Source organism: Cucumis melo, chromosome 6 (assembly GCF_025177605.1).
Source record: "Cucumis melo cultivar AY chromosome 6, USDA_Cmelo_AY_1.0, whole genome shotgun sequence".
NCBI classification, from domain to species: domain Eukaryota; kingdom Viridiplantae; phylum Streptophyta; class Magnoliopsida; order Cucurbitales; family Cucurbitaceae; genus Cucumis; species Cucumis melo.
The window spans coordinates 32830888-32851971 of NC_066862.1; the positions used below are offsets into that span (position 1 = coordinate 32830888).

Below are 21084 nucleotides of genomic sequence, written 5' to 3' on the forward strand. Positions count from 1 at the left end.
CTGTTCTATCCTAGGAGACAATTACTCTAAAAACTCAAGCACTAGGGTGAGTAAATTTGTCTTAAGGAGACAACGTGAATTCGTTGGGCTCAGATCTATATACATATATGTTTTCCTGTTTTGTTGTATTGATAATTTTAATAACAGCAAAACCATCGTATTGTGAAGATACGTCCCAACTTCCTTCCACAATTTCATCAAACTTTTCTTCACTCAATATTTTGCTAACACAACCTTACACTAATTGTATATATATTGTAAAAGTGGAACTGATCTGATCGAGGAAGAAGAAACAAATAAAGATCTTTTGGTAAGAAAACAAATATGTGGCACAAGAGGGAGGCAATTAATACAGAAATTTAAGGTAATGGGAGAGCGTAAACAAGAAAAATACTTTATGAAAGATTCTACAAAAGATGAAACAATCATATGCTTAAGTACTGACACAGACAGGAACAAAAGACGATGTAGCATATAATGATCAACTTCTTGCAAGCCAATACCAAGCTACACTAACAACTATTCATCTCTTTACTAGACTCCTCCACTACATGCAAATAAACATCATTCAATCCAATTGATTGCATGCCACCTAACAGGACAACATGCAATACACTCAAACAAAGTTAGGGTTATAATCTTTTCCAACTAAACCAAGGTATTTCCCTGTTTGTTTGACATGGAATAATCTCATATTTGACTTATTTCTTTATAACAATTTTGCTCCATGCTTTTATTATCTTCCACAAAGTTCTTCTTAAAAGTTTTTGGTACTTATCATAACACAAATATTTTATTCTCACACTCTATAAAACATGAGTTTTAATTTACTTTGCCTTTGAACTAGTAGAAATTTCTAACAGGTGATTACAATTTTATGTCACGAGGACTCTAAATTTGTTCGATATATATTCTAACTCTCAATTCTATGTTCAGATTTTGTGGTGTATGTGTTGAAATAAAAAATTTTGCACACTAAAAGTATCTAATAGATTTTTAAATTTTTGAATCATTCACCTATTCGACATATATTTTTAATCCATGTATCTATCAAGAACCAAATACAACATGGAAGATTAAGGATTTATTAGTCAAGATTTTTCAAAAATTAAAAAAAATACAGTAACGTGCTAACTGCTGTGCTTTTAGAATAATAATGATAAAAAAAGCAAAATATTATTCGATAAATTTCAACTAAACTTAAAAAACATCTCATTTAAGATATAATAACTAAAATAAATTTTTTAATAATTTTAAATTTTTTATGTAATTTAAAATTATTATTTTACCATGATTAAATTTGTTTCTTATAAATTAATTTTTAAATATTAAGAAAAATAACTTTAAGCAAAAGACAATGTATACATTATCAAAAAGTTAATGTGTTTAATTCATGAAAAAGAAAAAGAATTTGATTAGATGAAAAATAAATAAATATAAAAAACAGTTTTTTATTAATAAAGTATAAAATTAAAAACTAAATATTAATTTAAATCCTACATCATTTTAGGAGGATTTGAAAATCAATAGAATCGTGCTTTTAAATATATTTCAAGAGGGATTCTAACTAATTTAATTTACATTTAGGGATCTTTTAAAAAATATAACAAGACCACAAAATATTTTCACTAAGTCCACCCACAATAAAAAATACATTCTTTTATACACATCGTTTAGATTTGTCTTACACCATTATTATTTTTTTTCACATGATCGTTAAAAAAAATACGATAAAAAGAAATCGTAGAGGAGAAGAAAGTCGGGAGAGCAAATCTGGAATATTTAAAAAGGGGCTAACATAATGCTTTGTAACACAATCATACCAATTTAACCATAAAACTAATAATTGTAACAACTTAACCTTAAATTTACAATGGCATCGGTTTAAACTCTAAACTTCTAATTTAAATAAAATATAATTAAAAATTTAAATTAATAGAAATATGAAAAATCAAGATTTAAATCATAATCAGCCGTGAGTTGACAAAAGTTTAAAATTTAAATGGATATAATTATTAATTTAGAAATTAATCTAGTATAATAAAGTTTGGGAACATAGAGGGATATTTTTCCTTTTTAAGTAAACTAACCTAGTGGGTGGAAAGTATGGAAAATGAAATAAAGGGATGGAAGAAATGGACAAAAGTCTGGAATGTTCTAAAGTCGTCGAGAATGATCAGGAGGACAATTAGAATTTAGAGAGAAGACTCGATTTCCCATTTCTCAACGGCCAATGGAGTTGACGACCCCAACATCAAATCCACCCTTCTTCTTTTCGTCTCTTTGAATTCCCCTTTCCTAATTCCTCTTATTCTCTCCGGATTTCATTTTGATCGGTTGTTTTCGGGGGCCACCACCACCACCATGTCCTTTGCCGTTGACAAGCCTTTCTTTTGTCACCAGTGTGATCGCGCCATTACTGTTTCTGTATCCATTTCCTCTGATCCTCTTTGCCCACTTTGCCACGAGGGTTTTCTTGAAGAGTACGACAATTCCAATTCCAATTCCAATCTCAATCTTGATCTCAGGTCCTTTTTCCTTCCCCAACCTTTCCGTCGTTTCAATCCGCTTGTTTTCTCCTCTTCCACAGTTGTTGATCTTCAAAACCCTGGTATATTTTCAAGAACTTTGGCTTCGCCTCCCCAATCCAGTTCCTCTGTTCACCCCGAGCCCTACGATCCTTTTGTTTTTCTTCAGAATCATTTACGGAGCATCTTCGAAAGTGGTGCCGATGTGGTGTTTGAAATTCCTTGCCATTCTTTCCACTCTGGTGTTCCAATGCCTCAAAATGTTGGCGATTACTTCATTGGACCAGGCCTCGAGCAGCTTATTCAGTTGCTGGCTGACAATGATCCCAACCGATATGGAACTCCGTCGGCTTCGAAATCGGCAATTGAGAAGCTTTCGACTATCACTGTTACTGAGGACCTTCTGAATTCGGAAATGAATCAGTGTGCCATTTGCATTGATGATTTTGAAAAAGGTATTGAGGTTAAGCAGATGCCCTGCAAGCATGTATTTCATGATTATTGTCTATTGCCTTGGCTTGAATTGCATAATTCATGCCTTGTTTGCAGGTTCGAGTTGCCTATAGATGATTCTGATTACGAGAATCGAACGCGTGGAAACCGGATGCAGGGGAATGAATCTTCCGGGGAAGAATCAGGATCAGAAAGCAGTAGGAGTAGCACGAGGCGTGTTGAAAGGAGGTTTAGAGTGCCACTATGGTGGCCGTTTGGTAGCCGGAACGATGGGAGTGACTCCGGTGGTGGAAATGACAGTGAATGAGAAGATAGGCCTCAGGACAAACAAATATTGAATTTGGTCTGGTAAGTTTCTGCAAATTGCTTGCTATGTTGTTTTGCCCCCATGTCTTAGATTTCTTTTCTTGCATACATATGATTATTGAATATGTTCTGGTAACTTGTTTGTGAAATGACTAGCCCCTACAGAAAAGGTAGAAGGACTAAAAGGGAACAGAGGGGAAGAAACGGGAAGAAAATACAATAAGGATTGACAATTGATTCTTTTTTTAAGTAATTGTTCAGACAATAACTTTATTTCATGTAGACACAGTGAGAACGATTTAAACAATATATATTATATATATTGATTAATATTAAATATATCTCTAGGATGTTTTGATCTCCAGCCTATGTAAAGGGATATCTTATGTTTTTGGTTGTTTGTCATGGGATCTTCGATCCTCCGGGGGAATGGCGAAATAAATGGTTTGTTGTGTTGAGTTTATTAATTTGTAGAAAATGGAAACCTACTATTACGATTAAGATGATGATATGGCTATCATTGGTACTATGTGATTAAATAGGTGATGATCCTGTGGACGTCCATAGGTAGTAAGAGGAAGAGCTTGAAATCTCTACGGCCACGTCTCTTTTTTATAGGCAATATGAAATTTCATTGATAATACTTTGAAGAATCAATGGAACGAAGGATCTTCTGAAGATGATTGTAACAAACTTTCTTCTTTGGAGTCTTTTCTAAAAGCTTCTTTCTTGCTGTTATAAACACAATAAATTTGTTGTAGTTATAGTCTTTTGATGATTATAATGACTTGAAGGGCATTCTTTTGTTTGTTCTTTAAATAAGAATCTTGGCTGTATTCAAGGGAAAAAGAAGACAATACCACTTAAGATGACATCCCCCTCCCAAAGAATGCTAACCACCAAAAGTTCTTCCAATTGTCGAGAATCAACAATATTGGATAGCGACAAGAGAATCTGCAACTGCTCTGGAAGGGGATTTTCTCTCGGGTTTTTTATTGTTTCATAACAAAAAAAGGAAAGAAAAGAAAGGAAAAACCATCCATTCATACAAAACCGAGGGGTTGCTAGGGCAAGGATCAATTACTAAAGGACCTTTTAGAATCTGATTTAAATGCCCTGTTCCAGATTAAGGAAGATGTAAATTTTGAAAAGCAGGTCCCCAAATTTCCTCTCAATCACAGCACTGTGAAGTTCTAGAGCATTTGAAGTCTTTTGTTGAAGAATGTGGAATAACTTTGGGTTGAGTTCTTGAAAGTAGATTTGTTCTCTGCTTCATCAGTCAATTATCTCTGAATTTTGAATAGTGGATCACGAGGTTTTTGACGGATACTTCAATAGTTTGGCCATCTGCAGGTTCTTGGTTAGCCTAATAGAGATTTAGTCATTCTTTCAAGTTTCAAAGGGACTTTAGGAGGCATGTTGAAGCAAGGTTCTTGTTTGGCCCTGCTCCTCTTTATTTCAGAAGTTGTTTTTGGCAGTTCGGAGCTTTGGTTGTTTGTTTCATGATTTCTCAGCAGGCACAAGAATGGTTTCCTCTTGAAAAAGAATTTAAAGTTATTCTGCAGTTTGTTGGGTTGAAAGTTGTTAGCAAGTTTTCTGGGGCTCAAGATTGTTTCTTGCCTTTTCTTGGTGTTTCTTCTCCATTCATCTTGAAGCTATTACTGTGCAAGTCTTCCACCAAATTTAGGTTTCTTATTGAAAAACACTATTTTTGCTTTGTAGTTATTTCTCTTTTTCGATTTGAGATCTAGAGGAGTTTGGCTTGTTTGTATTGTTATTTTCATTGATCTTTAGTCATTTTACTTCTTTTTGCTCCTAGTATAATTTTCTTATACTTTGAGCATCGGTCTCATTTATTATCCTAGCTTGTTTCCATCTCAAAAGGGGGCATAAAACATCAAACACATTAGAGGTTGAACTAGTTCACAAAAGAGGGCAATCCGACAAGGACTGTGATTATATAGATTATGGAGATGAGAGACGATGCCAACGGAAACCCATTAATCTTCTAATATCTGAAACTTCCCTTTGAAGTTTTGACTTGACACTAAGAAATAGAATTATGTTGGAGCTTTACTATAACCATGCTCACCTAAAGCTTCCAGGAAGATTACAAAACAAAAGACTAGACTCCACTGTTTCTTATTTAGCTCCAACTTCGAACTCCTCAATGAATATCAGTGAACTTTTCCTTAATCTTTGGTTTTTATTATGAGTTTGTTGGTATCTCTTTAGAAGTGGATTGGGAGGGTTTTCATTCTTTTAATATTATTATTATTTTCTAATTTATTATTTAGCTATTTCCTTTAGCCGTTGGTTTTTGGTTAAACTATAATTTTAATCCTTTGAGTTTTTAAATAAAATTCATATTTAATAGATAGACAAATCTTTAAAAAGTTTGAATGTGTCAATAACTTATTGGACATAAATTAAAAATTCATGGAATTATTAGACACTTTTTTAAGTTCATGAGTCCAAATAGACACGGAATTGAAAGTCTAAGAACTAAATTGTAACCTTGTTTTGTTAGGCTCTTTTAAATATTTAATCTTTCCTCAACAGAAAATTTGGCTGCCCAGGAACAAAATCTTGTTCAAGTGCATGTATCCCTCCTAGAGTGCAAGCTAGATATGGTCCTTTACTTAGATATGAAGAAAAACTTTTCTCAATAGATTTACGAGTAGCATGTGGCTTTAAAAATATATGTACCTTGTAAATAGATTTTGTGTCTACTCTCAAATTCTTCTGAACCATTGTCTATCAAGCTGTTTGAGTTTCTATGATATGTCTATCCATGTTTCTTCTAGAAGTTTCTGGTGACTGAGTAGATCTACAAGAATGAAGGAGAGACCTTTCTCTGTCCATGTTTGGTATTCCTGACTACAACTTCTTAGCATTTATAGGATGTAAGAAGGTTGATTTGGGTCAATTTAACAACAATATGAAATTTAACACCCGACTGTACCATCACCAAACATCAAGAAACTAAGAGACTCACGTGTCGGTTGCTGTCTCTACAGAATTCATGAATTAAACCATAACAAAACTAACTAATGTTTGAAGGCTAAAATGTTACATTGGTAAACCTTTGGGGTATAAGTGTTTTCTTAACAAAAAAAAAGAAAAAAAAGAAAAAAATGAAATTGATGAGAAAAAAATGTATATATATGAAGGATGGTTATGGTAAAAGAAGCTCAAGAAAATAAGAGTTTAGGGTTTAGGGTTTACCTTAGTTATTTACTTATACCGTAGGGAGAGGAATGAGAGGTGAATGTAAATGTGGAATGCAGTGTGGGGCCTTGCAGCAGTTATGGTATGGGATTTAGCATATAAGTGAGAAATTTTAGATATGTATATGCTCCCTTGTAGGCGAGCCATCTTTCTGGTTAGGGTATGGTCAGGGTCTGCAAACCATTGCTAGACCCAAAAGCTAAGTTTCAGTTGGGGTTAAAGCTAAGCTGATGAGTTATGATAAACTTAATTTTATCAAAATGCTTTTAACTCATTCCTCCATTTTGTGGATTTGAAAATCTGTAGTAGGTTTATTGGCTAACAAGAGTAAATCAATATAAAATAGAGGAGGAATGGTGTTTAGGCCTCAAACAAAATTGATTAGATGGATTGCGTTAAATTTAATTTATATCAACATTTCTCAAATTCTTTTTTTTTTTTTTAGAAAAGTATTGTAATTAATGCAACGGAGGGGATATTTGAACCTGGGACCTCTTGTCCACAAGTACATACAGATGTCCGTTAAGCAAAGTTCATGTTGTCAACATTTCCCAAATTCTTTTATGATCTTGTAATTCTCTACCATGGATAAGAATTGTTTTATGTCAGATTGTTTCCTATTAGAATTTTCTTTATCATCAATAAGATTAGCAATATCTCATTTTTAAACTTGCTCTAGATGAAACAAACGAAAATGATATTTCAAACTAAACTGAAATGGTTTGATCAGTTTATGAGGTTATTGGATTTTTGTTTATCTTATTTTAATATTATCGTTTTAGTTTCAACTTGCACTCGCTCCCAATTTCCAATCTCAAGTGGGGCGTTTGACCCTTATAATGGCCAGTTCACTTGTATATAAAAATTCCATTTTTTTAGGGGAATATGTGCTTTTGGCTCACAGTTGAGGTGATTTATGTACGGTGGGCTAATACTATCCTTGGAGTAGTATTCGTCTATTCGTTCAGCCAACTTTTGAAGTGACTTAATTGACCGATGGATGTGAACGTATAAATCATCCTTAAGAGAAGAAGATATAGGATAGGATTATGTTAGTATTAGATGAGGATCTACGTTACCTTTGAACTACTTTCCTTGATCAAACTCCGAGAAGCATGGACAAGAAAGGCATACCCTTCACAGGCCACATTTTATTTTTATAAACTAAGATGATATTTATTATTAATTATGCCGTGGACACTCTGAAGACCATCCAAAATAGAAATTTCTAGGCAGTTAATCTTTAAGGGAAGGAAATCTTTTTATTACTATTATTATTATTATTATTATTATTTTTTGGGAATGATCTTTAGAGAAACGAAGTTAAAAGGATTATTTATGTTAAACCCTTTATAAACAGATGAAGCTAATTAAGACTTTGGCCCATGTATCCAGAATAAGAAAATTTGTGCTTTAAAACTAAAAAATCTTGATGTTCGATATCTATTATTGTTCATATACCATCCAGACCACTGTTTTAAAAGGTGCATCAAGGTGCGTGCCTAGGCTCAAGTTGTGCGGCTGGGGCTTATTCATGAAGTGGCGAAGCATTTTCAATAAGGCTCGGCTTAGGCACGTGCTTTCTTTGAGGTGCAATAGGCATAATAGGTGTGGATTTTTTTTTATAAGATGTGGGCTAGGCTTTAATTAAATAGAATTATTATATATGTTTCTTAAACCTATTACATAAAAGTTAAGAAACAACTCTTCTTTTCCCATTTAAAATACTATGCGGCTTCTCTTTTCAACAAACGACTTCTCTTTTTTGGGTAGAAAACTAATATTATAATATTTTATACATTAGTGTTAATTTTTATTTCTACCTGGTTATATACTTATACTTTATACATTGTCGCTCCTTTTAATTTTGTAGATATGTACGTTTGTATGTATGTATATATAATATATATTCTTTATATATAGTGCGCCTCATGAACTAAAAAAGCCCGCGCGTGCGCCTTGCGCCTAGGCTCTAGAGGGCACTGTGCCTTAAGCCTTTAAAAACACTGATTCAGACATGTGCATGCATACATGATTGGGAGATTGTGAAGTGTTTTGGACAAATTTGTGTATATATTTCTTGGACATGCATCAATCATTCCCTTTTTTATTTGACATCTTCGGATACGAAAGACCTTAACATGAAGGTGATATGATTTTCTTTTACCTTGCCTTGAGGGTTAATGGGCGACAGATTAGGGTCCTAAGTGCATCCATTATTAATTGTTAGTCGTATATCCTGGAGTGTATATCCAAGAGTGTATTAGAAGGCATTTGACACATAGGTTAGGTTTATGCAACTTGGTTCAGAGCTTCTGTACTTGTGTCTATATTTGGTATATAATACTTGCTATATTTCTAAGTTTTAGTAATACGAACCTTATGAAGCAGACCTTTTACGTTGTTGTAGGATAATTGAGCTGTAATGATTGGACTTGAGATTTTCCCCGTCGGGAAAGATGTATATAGACTTGTTTATTCTAGATTACACATTTTGAAATGTATAGTCTATATTCTAATACAATAATTGATCTATAATGATTGAAATTTAGATTTTCTTTAAGGTAATCTCTATACCTGGTCCTTGATTGTGATGTACATTCGGCAGCGTTTAATCTTCATCTTCTTAATTTGGCTTTGAACTGTTGTCAAGAATTTGTATGGCTTTAAGTTCATTGTGTGGAGATTATACATTAATGATATGAACACTCAGCTTCCGGTAGCCATGATTGGCACAGTAATGCGATATGGACGGCCAATGTAAACCCTTACCATAGCTTAAATTTTGTTTTTCAGGCAAACGGAGCGCTAAGGTTGTTTCACATTTTTAGAAGGAATTTCTGCTGTAAAAATACCTTTGCAAAGTTGGTGACTTTTAGTAGTCTTTCCTTTGTTAGTTATTATTTGTTTTTTCTTTTTTGCCTTTCACATTAGAGTTTTGTTTCACAATGCCAACATCAATTATGTACAGATTTGTTCATTTTGAGTGACATTTCTTTCCTTCAACGTAGAATGTAATACAACATTCCAGTTCATCTCTTGTTCATAGCTGCTAGTAAAGGCTGCTGCTTCTTTTCAGATTTGTATCCGTTGGTCAAATTTTCGTATATAGTAGTGTGGTTTCAACTTGTATATAAACAAAGCATATTTATTAAATATGTCTTTAGGATGGAGGGTGAAATGTATGTAAATAACATCTATCTGGAATAGCAAAATAAAGAAGGGTTGTTAGTTGGCATTATTGTTGTGATCAGTTTTTATGTAATAGTTGAGTTGCTTAATATATCCATTAGAAAACCCTGATGAACTTATACTCTCTAGAATCAATTTTGGTATAAAAGAGTGCTTTTGAGGAATGGGCTCAGAAAATTTCTAAGTTGTCCAACTACTTCGAAATGATGAATATTAATTTGAGTTTCAGCTGACTTCCTGCTCTTTGACTTCATTTAAATAACTTTGCAAAAGTACTGTTGGTACCAGGTTTTGAAGTATGGGGACACCAGTGCACACACCATAGTTACTAAGAAATCAATAATGTCTTAACAATGTTATTATTTACATTTGAATACTTTTAATCAAAATACATCCAATATTGATTACATTTTTCTAAAACAGATTTTCTATACAAGTTTGTATGGTTTGATAAATACTAGGATAGTTGCAAATGTAGCAATTATATTCAAAATAATTAAGTATATAACAACATTTTAAAAAATTTGCAAATATAGCAAAATCTGTCTAAATCTATCAATGATAAGAGTCTATCACTAATAGACAATGTAGCAAATGTTTGACTATCACTGATAAAGCATAAGAATTTATCAACGATAGAAGTCTATCACCGATAGACTTTGCTATATTTGCAATGTTTTTAAAATATTGCTACATACTTAATAATTATTCTAAAAATTGCTATTGGATATAATTACTTTAAATACTAATATTAGAGTTGGTTTTGGAGGATATAGATAAGTGGTGATAATAACGGGATGGAAGTCTAGGATTCTGGATTGATAGTGAGTGTGTTATGATCTTTCTTCTTAAAATTTATTTTTTTTGGAAGTTGGTTTAAAGTGTTTCTTCCTATATTTTGCAAACCATTTTCTTTTAAAGTTGGAAGATCTTTAAACACTTCAATCTCTTTTAGAACATATATTTTTAAATTAAAAACTCGAAAAAAAAAACAATTTAAAAGACAAATATTTATGAAAGGTGTCACCACTTACCTTTCATTATATAGTGAAGACTGCATGGTGTTGGGGTCCATAGTCTTTTGACCAATTAAACAATTGTCAGCAAGTTATTATTATTATTATTTTAAATCAAACAATGTTTCTTACTTTATACAGAAAAGAAAAACATGTCATTGGTTCAGCTCCATTGCCAGTCTCAAAGGTTGAAAATGAACAGTAATTTTACGAAGAAAAAATGACAATACTTTACTTTAACAATACAGGTTGAGGTATAAATGTAAAAATAAGAATGAAAATACCGACGGTACCAACCAAGGTTAAAAACAAGAACTCGTTGCAACGTTTACACTTTAACTTTATTTGTTTTAATGTTTTCTTTTTTCTGGGGAAAAAGGAAAATTTCAAAACTTTCTCTAACATTAAACCTTTTCTCTCTCTCTCATGTATGCATTTAATTGTTGTTACATAAAAATGGACCCAAAGGCTCCTTATTTAGACATTTGCTTTTCTAATTCTACTTTTCAAGCGCTCTCTTTCTTTTATATCTTTCCCTTTCTCAACCAACTTTGAATCAAAAAGTTTATCAATTTATGTTCCCACGTTCCAACTCAAATTTGTTTTCTGTTTTCTTCAAAGTTTTTTAGATTAGATAACAATAACCATTTAGATTGTTTTTGTTTTTCGTCGTAATTTATAAAAAGTTAGCTTGATTATTTTGGCACTCCAAAGCCATAGGTAATAAAACAAATAAATCAGTAGATGTTACATAATTTTTAAAAACTAGATATGTTTATAGTAATTAAAATAAAACTTCATAAATGAAGGAGCTAAACACTTCTTTAGTTAAGTAGCTATGTAAATATCTGTATCTTGTTCTTTTACTTTTGTTTGTGGGTATACTTTTTTCCTGACATTTGAACATTAATTTGAGATGTATTTCAATTACGACTTTAGATTTTAAAAGGTTTAATTTCTGAAATTATTTCTAGAATATATTTTTAATTATGTTAAAATAAAGGACGAAAATTATACAACGGTTCGTGTAGAAATTTGAAGGCTTATATATGACATATTATCTACAACTACAAGTATACAGAGAAGATCACTAAAACCATCTTTGTTACCATTTATTTAGTCTAAAATTATTTACATAAATCAATTACTTTACTCCTCAATTGTTCCATGCAAGTCGTGAATAATTTTGTAAATGGCACATGTCTTCCAACTTTTGACATATTAGTTGTGCATTATACTTCTATCTTTTAGCAAATTATTTCATACCAAAAAACTCTCGAAAATAATAATATAACAAAATATTACGATCTATCTATGATAGACTACGATAGACTAAAATAGACTATTGTATGTAATATCTATCATAATACAGATGGACATAGAATTGTTTGTGATATTTTGTTATATTTTTGTAAATATTTTTGGTTTATTTTGTTATATTTGAAAATATACCATAATAAAAATCTTCCAAATATATTTATAACTTTAATTTGAGACTATAACTTATAAGAACCAACAAACATACGTATATATAGAAAATATTTGGGATATATTCGAATATATATCAAAATAAACCAAAATATTTAAAAGATATGACAAGATTTTAAGATTCTATCGATGATTGATAGTAATAGCATGACTTTGTGTGTCTATGGTCTAACTTGTTGTAATTAATCAATGAATCCATTTAATATAGAAAAAGAAGGGAAATATTTTGCATTTGGCCCACACAATTTTGTTTTTGGTAGAGAAAAAGAAAACTCATGGATGAGTATATAAATAGAGAGAGAGTAAATGAATGAGAAGGGTACGTACGGCCAAGAAAAGGACATATGAGTCAGTGGTCACCGTTTGTAAATGGAAGAAGATAACCCTAACTTGGCCCCATTTGCATTTACCCCTCCTTCTATATATATAAATCACTAACCCTATTCTTATTTCACTATTAATACTAATACCAATACTAAAGTTGGTTAATGTAAACTATTTTAATTTTAGTTATAAATGAGTTGCGTGGATGTTTAAAAGATAGTTAATTCTTTAGTCTAAAGGATTTTTTAGGATACCAAGTTGGTGCATTAGTGGTGTGTACAACTATTTATAACATATGGTTTAGTGTTCGTAGTAAAACTACTTCATAACACTTTTTTTTTATATATATATATATATATATACACATAAACTATATATATATATATATATATATGATAACCTAGACTAAAATAAATAATATGTTCTTAAACATTAATTATTATAACTTGTGGATTAGAGTAATCATAGGCTAGAATAATCCAATCTAACATCTCAAATTTCTCTAAAAGGTTTTTAAACGATTTTATTGTAAAAAAGTGTGGGTTATAATAATTGGGAAAAGCTTGAAGTATGACAGTGAGAAACCCCAAACATTCAATGGATATCCCTTCATGGAAGGCAAGGCAAGGGAAGTGGGGCTAAACATCCTCTAAAGTGTTAAAGTTTCAATATATCAATAAGAGTGCGTTTGGGGGAAGGGTTGATTTAGGGAAGGGTTAGTGTTAAGATAAAACTAGTGTTAAGTTAAACCTAGTTTTATCATAACCCTTGTTTGGGGGAAGGGTTTAAAAAGGTAGTTTTATGATAATATGTGTTTGGGGGAAGGGTTAGGTGGGAAGAGTTAATGAGGATTTTATGATAAAATGTGTTTGGGGGAAGGGTTAGGTGGGGAGGATTAATGGGGATTTTATGATAAGATGTGTTTGGGGGAAGGGTTAGGTGGGTAGTTTAATGGGAATTTTATGATAAAATGTGTTTGGGGGAAGGGTTAGGTGGGTAGGTTTATGTGGATTTTGTGATAAATTTTATTTGGGAAAATTGTTAAATGGGTTGGGTTAATTAATTTTTTATGTGGTATAATATTTTTAAATTCAATTGTAAATATCATAAAAAAATTATTGCATATTTTTTTACGAAATCCTCGAATCCGTATTATTCTCCTATTTTATTTGTTGTATGTGTAATGTTGTTAAATTAATATATACAGTTGGTCAAATTAAAATAAATTTCTGAACATATTGTGATAAATTTATTACAATTAATTTCTTATAAAGATAAAAAAATTATTCAATATTTCTAATGGGCGATAGCGAAGTCATCCAATTTTAAACCTATATAAATAGCCGTTATAACGCTTTTCGAAAATTGTGACTAGTTTCTTTCATTTAAAATAAACATTAGGAATGAAGAAAAGAAGTTCTTGACAATACAAAATGCATAAACCATCGAATACATGATACAGAAAAAAACGTAACGAAATAATAAGCAACACAGGTCACTACAAACAGAAACTATCTCTTTATGTCTCGTAGGAGGACTCTACAGAAGCCCTCCCTTTCATCCTCAGGCATGAGTACGAAACCCCGAAGGTCGTCCATACGAGACAAAAGATGTCTTTGCAATAACGCCCTATCCAAACTCGTAAGTTCTGGCATCTCACGCAATATGCGGAAAAATTCCATGCGCACGTGGTTGTCATTTGCAAGGTTGCGTGCTGGCCACTCCGCAATCTGCCTGAGTTGCTCATTTGTTTGGTCGAGCGCCAGATGTATCGCTTCAAGCTCGAAGTCTCGCTGACTTCCCCTCTTCCTCTTCGATCCACTTGATCCGGTCCTACCCTCTGAAGCGCGAGAAGGTCGGGATGCACGTACATCGTCCTGCGAGATGTCAACTCCCTGGCTGTACACGGGCGGGAAGTCCTCGTTTCCATCCCCCATATCAAATCTGTCATATCCGCCACCTGGCTCGTTAGACCCCACGTCCGCGAATGTCTCAGTGAACCGACCGGTCGCCCTATCGCGACCAAATACATATGTAAGCTCGTCGTAATACGGGAATGTTTGTTCAGGAGTCCTTTCGCTGCAGGATGCGACTGCGGGCAGAAAAAAAAATATGACGTATGAGTACTAATTTAAAAATTGTTTACTAAATGTAAATTGTGAACGTTGTGTGACGTTTAAATTATATTCCATACCCTAACCCAATTATTGAATAATTCCTTCTCCGCAACGATGCATTTCTCTTCATCGTTCCACCCAAAGCCACTGCACGCTGGGCCCCGCATTTCGGCAATGGCCTGGAACGTTCGCTTCAGTGTCTTGATCCTACAATCAATTACAGTTGTTGCTCGTACCTGACACCCAGGTAGTTTCTCTGCCATCATGCATACCAACTGCGCAAGGTATCCTGGGCGGAATGTACCATTATCTGATTTCTAGCCCCCCATTGACACTAGCTCCATTAAACATTCGACAAGAGTCCCCTCCTCCTCCCTCGTCCAAACATGTCTCGGTGCACGATTTGAGGTTGACATACTGAGAATCAGAAATTAGAAAAAATACATGCAGTACATAAGTAATTTCACCATTAAACTCCAAAGTAAAATAGGCATGATACAAATTATGGCACGCGTACAATACATATGCAACAGGCCATATTAGTTTTTACAGTACATGTTAGACACGATAGAATTGCGACAAAGTCATAAAAAACTTGTTATCTAAATTTGTCTTAGCTAAGCGTTACGGAACTGCCAATCGGTGAACATCGATGCGGCTAGGTTGTCGCGCCACTGAGACCACTCGTTTGTTGTCTCAATGTACTGAATGTCTTCTGAAGCGGTGGTCGTTGCGTACGTGGAGTCCTCCTCGTCCTCGTCCTCAACGTCGTCGCAATCTGTCATTTCCCTGTTGATCAAATTGTGAAGCAACGCACATGCTAGAATGGTGCGACACTGGACTTGCAGGGGATAATACGACTTTCCACGAAGAATGGCCCAACGACCCTTTAGAACACCGAACACGCGCTCAATAACATTCCTTGCGGAGGAGTGCTTCATGTTGAAGTACTCTTTTGCATTTGTTGGCGCATTTGCAGCACCACGCCACTCTTGCAAATGGTACCGCTGGCCTCTTTACGGGGCGAGAAACCCCTCCGCATTTGGATATCCAGCATCGCACAGATAATAATATCCTGTTATTAAATGGTTTGTTTATGAACTTTAAATAGGTAAGTAGGAAGCGACGGTGTTTTATTATAAACATGATATACCCTTTGGCACTTGTAGTCCATTTTCTCGTGAAATCGCATCACGTAGGATCCGCGAGTCTGCTGCAGATCCTTCCCAACAGGCGAGGACATAAACTAAATCCCCTTTCGTGTCACAGACCCCAAGAACGTTTGTGGCAATTTCCCCCTTACGCGTTCTAAAAGTAGGCCGATCTCCTGTGGGGACGTTCACCTTTATGTACGTCCCGTCTAACGCGCCAAGGCAGTTCTGCAGGTTGAAAGGAACACAATGAATTAACTGCGATGTACCTAAAGGTCAATTATAGTGAACTTCTAGGATGCCCACCTCGAAACACTTCCAACGTCGATCATTGCAGTTACTTGTTACCGGAACAGGTCTCTTTATCAACTCCTCGTACAGTCGAAGAACAGCCAACAATACGATGTTGAAATGTCGAGATACTGTCTCACCGGAGCGTATAAATTCTCGTTGTATGACGCGGTTCTTCACGTCATGAGCGAGGACGTGCAAGAACATTGCTACCATTTCCTCAACATCGACAATTTTAGTTGAAGAAAGACCAGCGACATTTCTAAGTAAATGGCATAGAATTGCGAATGTTCGCCTATCCATCCGCGTGCTTTGCCGACACACAAGATCTGACTCGTGTATCATGCGAAAGTAAGCAAGCTCCCTAATTCTATGGCGTGTATCGGGCGGTGTATGTGGGAGATGCTTATTGTTGTTCATTAATAGCTCCAACGTTAGTAAAATCTGACGTTAGGCCAACGTGAATGCAGTTAGAACTCCAATAAATGTTTGTTCATCCATTACAATGTATGTAAAGTTCCCTAAAAACATGTACTATTTAAAATTAGTACAATATCGATATATTGTAAAAAGATAAGTAAACTTAGTAATATCCCTATTTAGTAAAACTATAAACATAGAACAAAAAAATTAGATTATTTCAACAATTGAAAACCGAACAATAAAGAAGGTTATTTCGACAATTTTTACAATCTATTTTAGTTCTAAAATAAGTATTTTAAAAATAGAAATGAAATTTGTTGGAAAAAAAATTCAACGAAACATAAATAAGGTAAAAATAAAATAAAAAAGTATGTGGTGAAAACATATTAATAACTTTGTGGTTAAAATACAATTTCATACAAATGTGTGAGAATAAAATAACTTTATAAAAAGTTGAAGTTTCATTAGTTTTAAATTAAATATAAAAATTGGTATTAAATGAGGCTTAAGAACATTAGAATCGAGAATGGGAAAAAAGTTTGAAAATCACCAACATTTTTTCTTTCTTTAACGTCACAATATGCTACATAACCTATTTTCTTTTTTCTTTTTAGGAAAAAACGTATTTTCAATGTATATATTTTTTTTAACCTAATTATTTCACAATATGCTACATAACCTAATTATTTAGAATGTATATGAATTTTTTTATGACTTCTATATTGCTCATAATTACTAATCTCAACATTTGATCTTCAAATATAAATTAACAAAATACAAAATATTTGAAGTGAAATAAATAATATATCATTTATGTTTTTTTATGAAAGAAATAAATACATTTTCGTTGGAGAGTTTTTTTATCTCTATTTTCTCAACCTATGTCCATTTTATAGTTCTTACAACTTGCAAAACTTTTTATAAGGCCACGAACTCTCAATTCTATATACAATAGTTTTTATTACACTTTTTAATTATTTGTTGGTAGAAAAATAAAAGTTATAATTTATGTTTAAAACGGTTTGGAATAAATTACGAAAAAAAATGTGATTAAACTTTGGAACGTGTGTACTAAATTTTGAAAGCTTCAAACACATTTGTACAAACTTTATTACTATATAGAAAAAAAAATTGTTAAAAAACAGAAAATTAAAAGGATACATTATGTAACAAATTAACCCGAATGTTCTATATACAAAATGTTTATTATAAAATTATACAAAACCGGAAATAAACGAAAAAAAATAAAATACATTATCAAAGCCTACAAACGGCTATTACAAGAGTACCTCTTCAAATAATTTCGAACTTCTTCGTCGCAATGTCCTACATAAGAGAAGAATATGATTATTATTTGTAACTAAAACACAATAAAAAACTTATGAAAAAAAAATTAAATATACATACCTTTTTAGGACGAAAAATTAAACTCCAAATGAAGATTGAATCGGGAAACCGTAAAAATAAGATTGATTTTAATTTAGTAGCCTCAGAGTTTTGATTCCATTCCAAAAAAATGAATGGAATTCCATCATAGTTATAGGAAAATAAATAAAGGACAGAAATGTATAGAAAACATATAGCAAAAACCATAGACTAAAAAGACATCGAAGAGACAACGTACATGGTAACGGTAAAAAGATAAGTTACAAGCACATAGAGGGTACAAAAGACACATGGTAACAGTAAAGAAGAAGAGAACTTACAAAATGTAACTTAAAACCACAGAGATGATACAAAGAGGAAGAAGAATGCAGTGAATCAAAAGAGGAAAGGTGCCAATATATAGGGGAAAGATGGGGCAAGTTGATAGGACTTAGAGGGAGGTCAACAAAAATATAAAGACCAAAATAGCAAAGTACAGCCAACTATCAATAAAATACAGGCCCTATCTCTCTGCAACTGACATAAAGCATAGCATAGTCAAAGCCTATATACTGAAACCTATAACAGAAGCATACCCTACAAAAACATGGAAGAGACAGCACTGGACAGAAAGGAAGAAGAGACAACACTGGACAGAAAGGAAGAAGAGACAACACTGGGCAGAAAGAATACAGAGAAGAGTAAAATAAATTTTGTAACAGAACAATAAAACAGAATAGAAGAGTGAAATTAATTTTGTAAGGAAATGTGAAGTCAAATCCATACACTAAAAAGACATGGAAGAGACAACAGTAAAGCAATAAGACATGGCAAAATAATAGAAACAATACATATACAGAACAATAGAAGAATTGAAAATTAATGTAACAAATTTGAAAATGAAACAATTGTACACAGAGAGGTAATACTAAAACAATTGTAAAAAAAAAAAACAACAATTGTAAGAGTATTACACAAATTTGAACTCATCATGGCCGGAATTGCATACATTCATTAAAAAATAACACATAGCTAAAAAATTGAGAACACAGAATACATAGGTAAACAATAGAGAACACAGAATACATAGGTAAACAATAGAGAACAGACAACACAAAGGTAAACAATAGAGAACAGACAACATAAAGGTAAACAATAGAGAACAGACAACACAAAGGTAAACAATAGAGAACAGACAACAGAAAGGTAAACAATACAGAACAACACAGAAGACATAGGTAACAATACAGAACACATAACACATTGGTAAACAATAGAGAACAATTCAGCAGAAATTATAACTCATCATCGGCTTTAAAAAAAAGTGGATTGAGAACTCCAAACCTCCCTACCAAGCTCCAATGGCTACGTGAAGAATCTGTCCTATTGCCAATCGAAGGACCCGAGAGCATAAACGAACCACGACGGCAAGAAGGTTTCAAGGAGCCAAAAGCCACGATTCCAAAAAGGAAATCGTGTTCGGAGCCAACGAATTCGTCGACTTCAACGAACACAGAAGCCCTTTCGGAGTGAGAGAGACGGATGAGAGAGATTTAGAGAGAGATTCGGCGTAACGAAATCCGGTTTCATCGCGAAAACGCAAGGGCAGAATGGATTAAAGGTTGAGGGAGAAGACGAAACCATCGAATGGATTAAAGGATGAAACGGAAAAAATCCTAATCGACCGGACAAAAGATTACGAACAGAAACCATACAAAACTTGAGGGAGAAGACGAAACGAACGAGTGTATTAGAGGATGAAAGGAAAAAAACCAAAATCGACCGGACATTGGATGAACGAACAGAAACCCTAGAAAACATGAGGTAGAAGACGAAACGGTTCGTGGTTTCCATGCGGGAGATGACAGAAAGAAAGAAAAAGGAAAAAATATCGAGGAATAAGGGTTGAGAAGAAGATGAAATCGGTTTCAAGGAAAAATCGAAGACGGATTGCGCTGAAGGACGAAATGAAATCGGTTTGAAGGATAAATCGAAGACGGATTGCGCTGAAGGAGGAAACCGGATTCACGAACACGCGTATCGCCGTTCGAAGGAAGAGTGAAATCGTGTTAAGGAAACCCTAAAACTAGGGTTTCCTTAACATTGGGCCCAAACGGGGGTTAGGGTTGGGCTAACTCAACCCCACAGCCCAAACCCTAACCCCAAACACCCTCTAAAATGTTAATGTCAAAGGATAATTTCAAATGAATTATATTAAAAAAATAAGATGTATTATATTTAGGAGAATTATTATAAATTAAAAAAACTGCGCGATGTCAGATAGAATCTAATTTATCTTTACTTTAGTGACATTTTCTTTAACCTTTCACAAATATTTATAAAAGATATAAGGAAGGTGGGTTGATAGAAAACTCAAATCAATTTTAAGATTGTGAATAAAAACGTCTTTCATACTCTACATCAACTAATCCAAAAGGGATAAAAAATAACAAAAACAAAATAATAATGATAAAATGTTCGAATTTTTCTGAACTTGTGTTACCTGATGAATAATCTTTGATTGAACAATTTTATCATTTAAAACAATTTTTATCTTTATTATGTAACAATAATCTTAACGTTTATGAACATTTGGGATCCATTCAATCTATAGACTAGCTAGTAATTTACAATATTTTTTTATACAAGGGCTTAACGACTAACTCTTTATACTAAGTTAAGGAAATCACTATTAAATCAGATTTCTTTCTATCGTCTTTCTTTTCTTTATATTAAGCTTTCTTTCTTTCTTTCTCTCTTTTTCTTTTATGTTGTTTAGATTTGAGTAACCATATATGTTTTCTTTCTATATCATCTTTCTTTCTTCTTTTCCTCTCTTTTTTGGTTGCATACATTGTCTTTTTCTTTTCCTCGTCTTTTTTTATATCGTTCAGATTTTGGGTAACCAAATCTAAAAGATCGTGTATAAAGAATCTTAAAAAAATCGTTTAGATTGAAGTAGCTAAATTTAACGAATGTTAAAAAAAATAAGCAATCGTATACTAAAAGAATTAGAAAAATCGTTTAGCCAAATCTAAACGATCATGTAGCAAAGGATCTTAAAAAAAAAATAAACAAATCTAAACGATTGTGTACCAAAAGAATCTTGAAAAAAATATTTTAGTAAAATTAGACCAAATTTAAATCATCATGTAACCAAATATAAGCGATCGTGTAACCCAATTAAACGATTGTGTAA

The 21084-nt window shown here is 33.0% G+C and overlaps 1 protein-coding gene across 7 annotated transcripts; it reads left to right on the plus strand.

Annotated features, from left to right (window-relative positions):
- The first annotated feature begins 2164 nt into the window (after window positions 1–2164).
- On the plus strand, window positions 2165–9756 carry LOC103491101 (E3 ubiquitin-protein ligase RING1-like). Of its 7 annotated transcripts, none has more exons than XR_538011.3 (3): window positions 2165–2983; window positions 3078–3329; window positions 9315–9756. XR_538011.3 is itself a non-coding variant. In XM_008450932.3 (2 exons), the coding sequence occupies exons 1-2, from the start codon at window positions 2365–2367 to the stop codon at window positions 3092–3094; spliced, it is 636 nt and encodes a 211-aa protein (XP_008449154.1). In that variant the 5' UTR covers window positions 2178–2364; the 3' UTR covers window positions 3095–9081. The 7 variants fall into 7 exon arrangements, 1 of the variants encoding a protein (XP_008449154.1); XR_007821455.1 differs by having other exon boundaries at window positions 2178–2983; window positions 3078–8126; XR_001762860.2 differs by having other exon boundaries at window positions 2178–2983; window positions 9296–9756.
- Window positions 9757–21084: the final 11328 nt, after the last annotated feature.

Coding starts and splice junctions, on each gene's coding strand:
- LOC103491101 (XM_008450932.3), top strand. CDS start 2,365: ATGTCCTTTGCCGTTGACAAGCCTTTCTTTTGTCACCAGTGTGATCGC.